Source organism: Gracilinanus agilis, unplaced genomic scaffold (genome assembly GCF_016433145.1).
Source record: "Gracilinanus agilis isolate LMUSP501 unplaced genomic scaffold, AgileGrace unplaced_scaffold5853, whole genome shotgun sequence".
NCBI lineage: Eukaryota > Metazoa > Chordata > Mammalia > Didelphimorphia > Didelphidae > Gracilinanus > Gracilinanus agilis.
Genome location: NW_025394096.1, coordinates 1 through 9,126, shown reverse-complemented (window position 1 = coordinate 9,126; position 9,126 = coordinate 1). Strand labels below are relative to the sequence as shown.

Genomic DNA, 9,126 nt, shown 5'->3' with positions numbered 1-9,126 from the left:
AAATAAAATAAAATAAAATAAATCCTGGGGCTTAATAGTGAGGTGATCCACGAAGGCAGGTACTGGGTTAGGGCTCCGGACCAGGGCCACCTGGAGCAGAGGGTAAATCACAGTCACTTCAAAGTCTTTGGGGGCTGGAGGGGGATGGGAGGGAGACACTGTAATTCAGCTCTAAAATCAGCACCCTTTGCTAGTTTTGACTCATGTCTATCCTGAATCCTGAGAAGGTAAAAAAGTGAGTCGATGTCAGTCCTCTTAAAAAAAAGGATAGAGAAAAACGGTTTGCTAATTAATGGCCCTCGGGTGAAAGGCTTTACAACTCAGGTACTTTTGACTGGCCATAGACTAACCTCCAGGACAGTGTGAGGACGTCCTGGACCAGATAGACCATGGGGCAGCCGGTGTTGGGCTGCACGGAAAAGGGCTAAGTTATGTCTGAGGTGAATCGAACTGCTCTTAGGTGAGAGAGAACAGGTGAGAGATTTGGATCTAGAACCAGAAAGAACCCTAAAGATCTCTAATCCGGCTCTCACTTTGCAGATGGTGAAACTGAGGCCGAGAATGGAAAGTGGATTGCCCAAAGTCACACAGCTAACAAGTGGTACATTCGAATCGAGATCCCAGATCCAATGTTGTTTGTCTATGACTCTTGACCAGTCCTTTAATTTTACAGCCACTTTTCATACAATCAAACCTCAGTACTTTCCTAGTGGTAACCTGCAGGGGAGAAAACTTAATGGGTTTCAGTCCTGTATCTTAAATGCTCCGCCAGGACTACTGGCTCCCTCGGGGGTCTCTGAGAGGGAAACTCCCTTTCCAGTTTGCCTCTCTCCTGCAAAATGTCTCTCCCCCCTGCTCAAACCCAGCTCATAAGGAGTCATCTGTTCTCGGCTGAATAAACAAAACTCTGGGAAACCCGGCCCCGCCGTGCTGCACCCAGCACAATGAGCCTTTCTCTCGGGGAGACGCCCCGGCGCCGAGCAGCTCGGGATGGTTGGAGGCGGGGACTGCTCTCCGTTATCCATGAGATGCTGGGTGATGGTGGGGAGTAGGGAATGGTGCCTGGCCCGCTTTCTAGCCATGGAACAGCAGGGCTGGACGCTGGACCGACACAGTAATCCTAGCAAGTGGAATAGCGATCGACTTTTTATTAAAAAAAAAAAAAAATAGAAAAAACAGGAGCACATAAATACACAGTGATTTAAGGGGCTGGGCCCCGGCCAGCCGGCACTGCAGTCGTAGTCCCGACGCCGAAAGTGTGGCGAACCCAAGCTTGTTCAGGTGGAGCCCGTGCAGCAATCTGAGAGCCTGCTTGAGTCCCGCTTAAGAGTGTGGGAGCGATTCCGGCCTCCTATACTTTACTAACAGCTTCGTCCATTTCCTCCGGCTGCCTACGTACTCTCCAGAATAAGCAGGCAGGGACTGAAGAGGCTGCAAGCCGGCCTGGGTCCCAGTTGCTGCCGACCCTCACTTCTGATTGGCCAACTGATTCTCCAGGTCTTCCAATCGAGCGGTCAGCTGGGCCAGTGTTAGCATTAAGGAAATTTTCTAGCCTTTGTTCTCTTCATCCTCCTGCCCTTACCCCTAGATCTGGGAAATCCTTCAGCTGCCTCACCACCTTAGGACTCCTCTGTCCCCGCCCCAAGTCCCCGCCCATTATTCTTGAGGATATGTTTCTGTTCCAAATTTCCCAGCGCTGTCAGAGCACTGCCTTGAAACTCCACAAGACTATCGCAGTCGCACGGACTCCGCAATTCAGTCGCCCCTTTCCCCTCCTCTGCAACCAAGACATAGAAAAGCCAGATTATCCGTGCTTCCGGAGTGTGGGTCCGAAGGGACCAACCCTGGGCCCCGTGGGATGCCTAACTTCCTTAGAATCCCCTCCCCCAATCCTACTCCATCTAGCCCAGGTTTGTGGCGACTTAGAATTACAAGAAGGACCTTGGATTTCATCTAAATCCAACCCTTCATTTTACAGAGGGGAAAATTGAAGCCGATGAAGCTGGTGCCCAATGCCTGGCACATAGTAAGCCTCTAATAAATAAATGCTTGTGATTTGACTGATTGCTTGCTTGTTTGAAATGATTTGCTCAAGCTCACACAATAAGAGAGTAGGAATTCTGACTCAGTTTCTGACTCCAAACCCAAGGTCCTTGCCACACACTACAATATAAAGTACAACGCCACCTCCCTTCATTTTACAGAAAAGTAAAATTGAGGCTCACAGACGGGAAGGAATTTTGCCTAAGCTCTCAGCGAGAGTTAATGCAGAGCTAGGGCTAGACCCCAGATCTTCTGATTCCATGGTGTTTTCTACTATATCAGAGAGAAGAGAGGAGAGAGACTGGCAGAGCTAACTGGGGCTGACAAGGGCTGCCCTTCTTCATTCGGAAGATTGCTCTCACCAGGACAAATGTTGACTTTCAAGTTCTCCAGCATGTGCGTCATAGTGCTGAAGTCAGGGGAGTAGGAGACGTGTTGCTCTGCAGGATCCGACGCGATCTCCCTCAGCTCCTCCTCCACCGCCTTGCCTACCCCAACCGCGTACATGACGATGCCTGAGGACCGGAGACACTCAGAGTCAAAATCGGGAGGCAACCCTCGAATCCAAGACCTCAAAAGAAGCAAGCTCCTGCCCTCAACTCGGGAACAAGGGGTAGATCCTGTATGTTCACACCTCTTCCCTGAGGATGGTACCCTGATCACAGAATTTAGAGCTGGAAGATCTTCTAACCCAGTCTCCTCATTTTATGTCTGACGAAACTGAAGCCTGGAGAGATGTGACTTGTCCAAGGCTGTACAGGTAGTAACGGTCTCAAACAGGGATCTGAGCCCATATTCTCTAACTTCAGCGCTCTTTTCACTACGAACCTATTTTCTCTTCCATGGAACCCCGACTGCCTCCGCCCCTCCTTCTGAGTCCTACCTTCCTCCTTGGCCCGAGCCGCCCACGCTGAGATGTCATCTTGGGAACGGCCGTCGGTAAAGACCAGGCCAACGCGTGGCACATTCTGGGCTCTTGGCCGAGCCCCCTGCGCCTCGGAGAAACTGTGCTCCACCAGGTGGCGCAGCGCCAACCCAGTCATGGTGCCCTTCTCCATGTATTCGACTGCCAGGACTGCCTGCTTCACCTCCTCCGCAGTTCCGTAGCGGCCCAGAGGAAACTCTGTGCGCACTCGGCTCGAATATTGCACCAGGCCCACGCGTGTCCCCTCTGGAGACACGTCCAAGAAGTCCACTATCTGGTTCACGAAACGCTTCACCAGCTCGAAGTTCTGTGGTCTGACGCTCTTGGAGCCATCGATTACCAGAACCAGATCCACATGGCCTGCCCGGCACCCTATGAGAGAAGAAGCCAATCTCGGGACAGATCCCGTGGGGAATCTCCTAGGGAGCATCAGGTGCCAAATGGTCTCCAATTGTCTATATATAAAGTCCCCTCCTCATCCCTTTCTCCCTCTACTGCACACCGCCCCCCTCCCAATTAACTCACTGTCACAGCTCTTCCCATCAGCCTGAAGCTGCCGGCCCTCAGGGCAAATGCAGCGGTAGGAGCTGCCAGAACTCAAGCACTGAAACTCACAACCGTGGTCCACACCATTGCAATAATCTCGGGCTGAAACAGAGACACCAGCAACCATCAGAGCCGGATGGCAACAGAGGGATATCCCGCTATCCCCAGCGCACAAAGGAAGGCCTGCCCTTTTTCTCCAAGCAAGCCCTTTCAGCCTCCCCCCACTTTCCCTTTCTGCTCTCCCCAATTATCTTCTCTTCTCTCCTCCAGCCCATCTTTCTCCCCGCTATCTCTACCATTTCAGAGGCGCGCATGCGCTCACGGCAGTGCCACCCTCCTTACCCTGACAGCTCCTGCCATCCTGCTGCAGGTCAAAGCCTTGGCGGCAACGGCAGCGGGGCCCCTCCGGGAAGCTGACACACTCATGCTGGCAGCTGTGATTTCCGAAGCGGCAGTGATCAATCACTGGCAGGAGGAGAGACAGGGAAGGCCACTCAGTCCCAGGACACGCAGCAGCGCAGAGGATACTGGGGCCCAGGGCGCCTGGCAGAATTCTCACTCACCCGTGCAGCGCCTCTTATCTCGGTGGAGGGCATACCCCTTTCGGCAACCACAGGTGTACGAGCCGTCGGATCTGATACAGAGGTGCTCACAGCCGTGGGTTCCTTCCGCACAGTGATCAATTGCTAGGAGAGAGAAGTCTCTGATGAAATCCATAGTTTTGCCTCAACCCTGTCCCGAACCTCCCCCATTTTCCTAGAGCACTTGAAAGCTCCATTTTGATAGTGAATAGAAGAGTGCTAGATTGAGTTGAGAGACTTGAGTGCAAACCCCAGCCCTGACACTTTCTAACTTAACTGTAGTTTCTTCACCTGTAAAATGTAGATCATACTTGCACTTCCTCTCCACCAGGCAGGAAAAAAAAATCTTTGTAAAATCTTAAAATGACACTGAAAGATGAGCTAATATTGCCTTATATAAGACCTAGTTGTACACATCTTCTCCCTCCTGTAAGACTTAAAGGCCTTCCTCATCTTTTTTTTTTTTTTTTTTTTTAATTTAAACCTTACCTTCCATCTTAGAATCACTACTGTGTATTGGTTCCAAGGCAGAAGACTGGTAAGGGCTAGGCAATGGGGATTAAATGATTTGCCCAGGATCACCCAGTTAGGAAATATCTGAGGCCAGAATTGAACCCAGGACCTCCCATCTCTGGGCCTGGGCTGTCAATCCACTGAGCCACCCAGCTGCCCAGCCTTCCTCATCCTTTGCAGAGCACTGAGCTCCACTAAAAAGAAGATAGTCCCATACTAATGAGCTTTTGGGAATGAGGTTGCATTCCATTTCCCCAGATTTAAGCCTAGTGAGACTTCAATGTGTGTTGAATTGAATTGTAATTAGGCCCTATCTCTTCCCCCACCCCCCACTCCCAACTAGGTATGTCAACAAACTCTTGGCTCAAAGCCTGTCTTATGTACCTCTGCTGAGGCTCTCAAAGGGGAAGGGGGACTACAGAATAGTTTAAGACAAGGATCCTGACTTTTGAGAGTTCATAGCATAATGGGGAGAAAAATACAACTGGGCAGAACAGGGGTGGAGGTGGTGGGGAAACCCTTACTTTCTGTCTTAGTATCAATTCTAAGACAGAAGAGCGCCAAAGGCTAGGCAATCAGGGTTAAGTGACTTGGCCAGGGTCACACAACTAGGATCTTAAGCAAGTCCCTTAACTCTATCTCAAAGTGCTTTTGTAAGCCATATATGTTTATAAGATGGGAAAAATAGAAGGCCCAATGAGAAAAGAACCAGGGGCATTTAAGTTTCTGAGGATTTTTGAGCAAGGGGACTATCATAAAATCATAGAATGTGACAGCTGGAAAGGACCTTAAAGGGTGAAATAATGACTCTTGTCCAGTCCTTTAATTTTACAGAGAAAAGAAAGAATCAAAGAGGGCAAGCAACTGATCCAGGAATGGAAAAATACAGTCTTGATTCCCAGTTTCTGATGCTGTTTCTAGATCCCTGGGCTGCCTGAGTGAGGATGGTGGTCTCTAAGGAAATTTAAACTTTTTCTCCGCTTTCACATGTATTTGTGTGCATATCATATTGAAAACTCTTTAAGGGCAGTAACTGATGTTTTTCGCGTTTGTATCACCAGCACGTCGAAGGATCTTAATGTCGAATTAAATGGAATTGAACAGGTCACAGTGGGACTTACGGTCCTCTAGAGGAAGCAGCTTACCGGAGCAGCTCTTGTTATCTGGGGCCAGACGGTAGCCCGGGTTGCAGGCACAGTGGAAGGAGCCCGGCGTGCTGACGCACAGGTGCTGGCAGCCGTGAGTTCCGTCTGCGCACAAGTCCACTCCTGGGGACACAGAGTCAAGAAGTGGAGGGAGGGGGAGATGTCAGTTCTGTGACTTCCCATACTCTCAGAGACCATACATATTGCCACCTGAGCTGCCCAGCCCAGCCCACTCTCACTCTCGGTGAGGAGAAAGAGGAGGTTGGAGAAATAATTGCGTAAGAGGAGACAGAGCCAATAGACTGAAAGATAGCAGGACCCACGTGCGGAAAGTCCCAGAGCGGGAAGGGCTGTCTTGAATCTTAAAAGCACGGGTGAGGAGTACAGGCTGTGAGGAGTGAGGAGTCTGGCCTGAGGTGCGAAGATTCAGTAGACTCGACTGTCTGTGTGAGAGTCAATACGACAAGCACTTTCTGGCAGCGTGGAAGGAAAGACAAGTAGGGAAGTAAAGGAAAGTTAGCATGAAGACGCAGATCGGGCCAGGCCAAGAAGGGCTGAGCCAGGGAATGGGTAAAGACAAAACTGAACCCGTGCAGGTGTCCTGACAGATGGGGTTCAAAGTGGAAGAAGCTGTGGGCGGGACTTTGGGAGACTGGGCGTGGCCAGACAGTGGCTGGGTTCCCAGAGAGAGGCCTTCTCCCTCGCCAGACCTAGCTTTTGCTCACCGCACAATCGGCCTTGAAAATGGAAGCCGAATTGTTGTATGAGGTCGAAGGACTCGACTAGGAAAACATGCTCATCCAGAGGAGGCGATGCCATGGCTCGAAGGGAGCCCACATCAGCTCGCTGCACGCCCACTGCGTAGATCTCTATACCCCGATTTCTCGCTTGGGCAGCCACTTCGGCCACCCGATCCTGGGGCCTTCCATCAGTCACTATAACAGCTACACGAGGCACTCGGGCCTGCGAAGGGCGAGCACCCTCGGCAACGCTGAAGGCTACATTCATGGCATACTGGATGGCCAGGCCCGTCATGGTGCCCTGCGCCAAAGGGACGATGGCATGGATGGCACGTTCCATGTCCTCTCTTCGGGAGAAGGCTCCCAGCGGGAAGACGCTCTGCACCTGGCTCGAATACTGAATCACGCCAACGCGGGTGGCATTGGGTCCAATGTCGAGACCCCGAATGATATTCACCAGAAAGCGACGCATCGTCTCAAACTCAAAGGGGCGAACACTACGGGAGCTATCGATCACGAATACCAGGTCCAGAGGTCCCGTCCTGCACTTCGAGCCTGCTGCAAAGGAGGGAAGAAAGGGAGCCTCTGAAGATTTTCCCACAAAAGAAGACTCGGGAGAGCTAGCTGTGAGCTCCACCTTCCACTAAGTTGAGGACCCCAGGAAACCGGCAAATGGCCGGACCTGAGACGAAGGGAAAATCCTGGGTCTTATACTAACTTTGTAGGTTCCTAACGTCTAGCCCAGGACTCTGCACCCAGCAGGGCCTTAATGAATAATTCTTTGAATGAATCGACTTTCCATTTCGGCACTCCCTAGCCCAGCCCCGCGACAATGGTCAGGAAATATCCTCGACAAACCTGGAGTCGCTTGCAGTTCAGCATTCAGAGACACCAGTAGGAAGATAAGCAGTGCGGTGTAGGGCGATAGCCTCATGGTACTTGCAAAAGGTGCGAACAGATTAATTAGTTAGCAAAGGGAGCTGAGACGTAACCTGGAAAAGAAAGGCCAATAAGTAGGTAGTCATCCCTAGAGCCGAAAGCACCCGGGCACTGACGCGTTTCTTTTCTCCTCTTCTCTAGTTAGCTAAAAGCGATTACCTGGCACTGCCCGGGTCGCCTCCTACTTCCACACACACCCCGCCTCCAAGTCTGGGGCTGACAAGGGGTCTCTTTGTACCGCTTCCCTCTGATGCCATTCTCCCCACCCCAACCCCAGACCGAAAACCTCAAGCCTCTAGGGATGGCCGCGCCCTAGGGAGAATGGGCGTTGCGGGGATGGAGCAGCCAAGACAAACGCTGGTGCGCTATTGTTAGAGATCTCACTCCTAGAGAGCTGGGGAAACTCCTCCACAGAGGTCGATTGTACGCGACCTGCCCTGCTTCTTAGAGAGCTGTTCTTGCCTCCTCATTCCCAACCCCAGGCGCTGTCCTAGGGGCTCCATTGAGGTCAAATAGTGGCATCCCCAGCACCTCGGAACAGCCAGCGTGGGAAGCCGGCAGCTGCAGAGCAGGTGACAGAGCCTAGAGCAAACATAGGAGGAGGGGGCAGGGAGCTGGGCCTGGGCGGAGAGCAGTCCCGAGGCCTTGGAGATAAGGCCCAGAGAATGGATATAGCAGGGCTGAAGGGGGCTGGGGCACAGCGCAGTGCTAGGGGGTCAAAGGGGTAGAGACCGAGAGCGAGGATTGTGAGAGGCTCAGAATTTCGAGTAACTGGGGTTCGTGGACCTCTGGCTCCAGGAGTGCAGTCATGGATCCCCCGGGAGGAACGGGTGAGAGAACCTGTCCCCCCCCACACATACACGCAACTGAAAGCCCCAGTCCTCCGGGGGCACCCCCTCCGACTGGACTTGGAGTCTTTACCTTAGGTCTTAGAAGGTTAGCTTCAAAAGAAATTGCTCTTTTACGGAAGAGGAAACTGAGGTCAAGAAAAGAAAAGTTACTTGCTCAAGGTCATGAAACCAATTACTAGAAAAGCCAGAACTAAAAGTTAGGGTCTCAGACTTTAGGCCTTTCTGCACTTGAGTCTACTGAAACTTCTGTAGTTAGGTGGTGCAATGGATAAGAACACTGGGCTTGGAATCAGAAAGACTTGATTTCATGAGTTGGAATTCAGGCTCAGACATTTATGATTTATTAGTGTGACCCTGGGCAAGTCACTTCAACTAGTTTGCCTCAGTTTCTTAGTCTGTAAAATGAGTTGACAGAAGAAATGGCAAATCACTCTGGTATCTTTGCCAGAAAACCTCAAACTCGAGTCTGGAGGAAAGAGTCATACATGATTGAACCAACTCAGTAAACACTGGAATCGGGAGGCTTTGTTCACCCTAAGTCTACAGAAAACTATTACCTTGCTGAGCAGCCCCTACTCAGGAGAGAGGTGAAGGTTGCCGGTGATCAGAGTTAATCTGATCACATACCCTCTTTCTTTCTTTTCTGGGAGAAAGGGGATGGCAGCAGGCTCCACCTCTATGCTTTCAGAGCTCCGCCCCACTTCCCCCAACCCCAAAGTCTGGCTTAGTGAATGGAGCTATTTTTAACCAGACTTCCAGGCCCTGCCTACTATGGGTCTTAGACCTTTCCAATAGCTAGTGTTGAGAGAGAGAGAGAGAGAGAGAGAGAGAGAGAGAGAGAGA

General features: G+C 51.3%; 1 protein-coding gene across 1 annotated transcript; it reads right to left on the bottom strand.

The window, feature by feature from the left end:
• Nucleotides 1–1,467: 1,467 nt before the first annotated feature.
• On the bottom strand, nt 1,468–7,427 carry MATN4 (matrilin 4). Its single transcript, XM_044685027.1, has 10 exons — nt 7,352–7,427; nt 6,479–7,051; nt 5,754–5,876; nt 4,078–4,200; nt 3,857–3,979; nt 3,494–3,616; nt 2,927–3,340; nt 2,406–2,558; nt 1,673–1,777; nt 1,468–1,526 (listed from the first exon to the last, which is right to left on the bottom strand). Exons 1-10 carry the CDS (start codon nt 7,425–7,427, stop codon nt 1,468–1,470), a joined length of 1,872 nt encoding a protein of 623 aa, XP_044540962.1.
• Between the last annotated feature and the right edge of the window lie 1,699 nt (nt 7,428–9,126).

Excerpts from the sequence above, each read along its gene's own strand:
- MATN4 (XM_044685027.1), bottom strand. The coding sequence starts at position 7,427 with ATGAGGCTATCGCCCTACACCGCACTGCTTATCTTCCTACTGGTGTCT. Across the intron at positions 7,052-7,351 it reads TGAACTGCAAGCGACTCCAG|CAGGCTCGAAGTGCAGGACG; the intron begins GTTTGTCGAGGA and ends CCTCCTTTGCAG. Across the intron at positions 4,201-5,753 it reads AGATAACAAGAGCTGCTCCG|CAATTGATCACTGTGCGGAA; the intron begins GTAAGCTGCTTC and ends TCTCTCTCCTAG.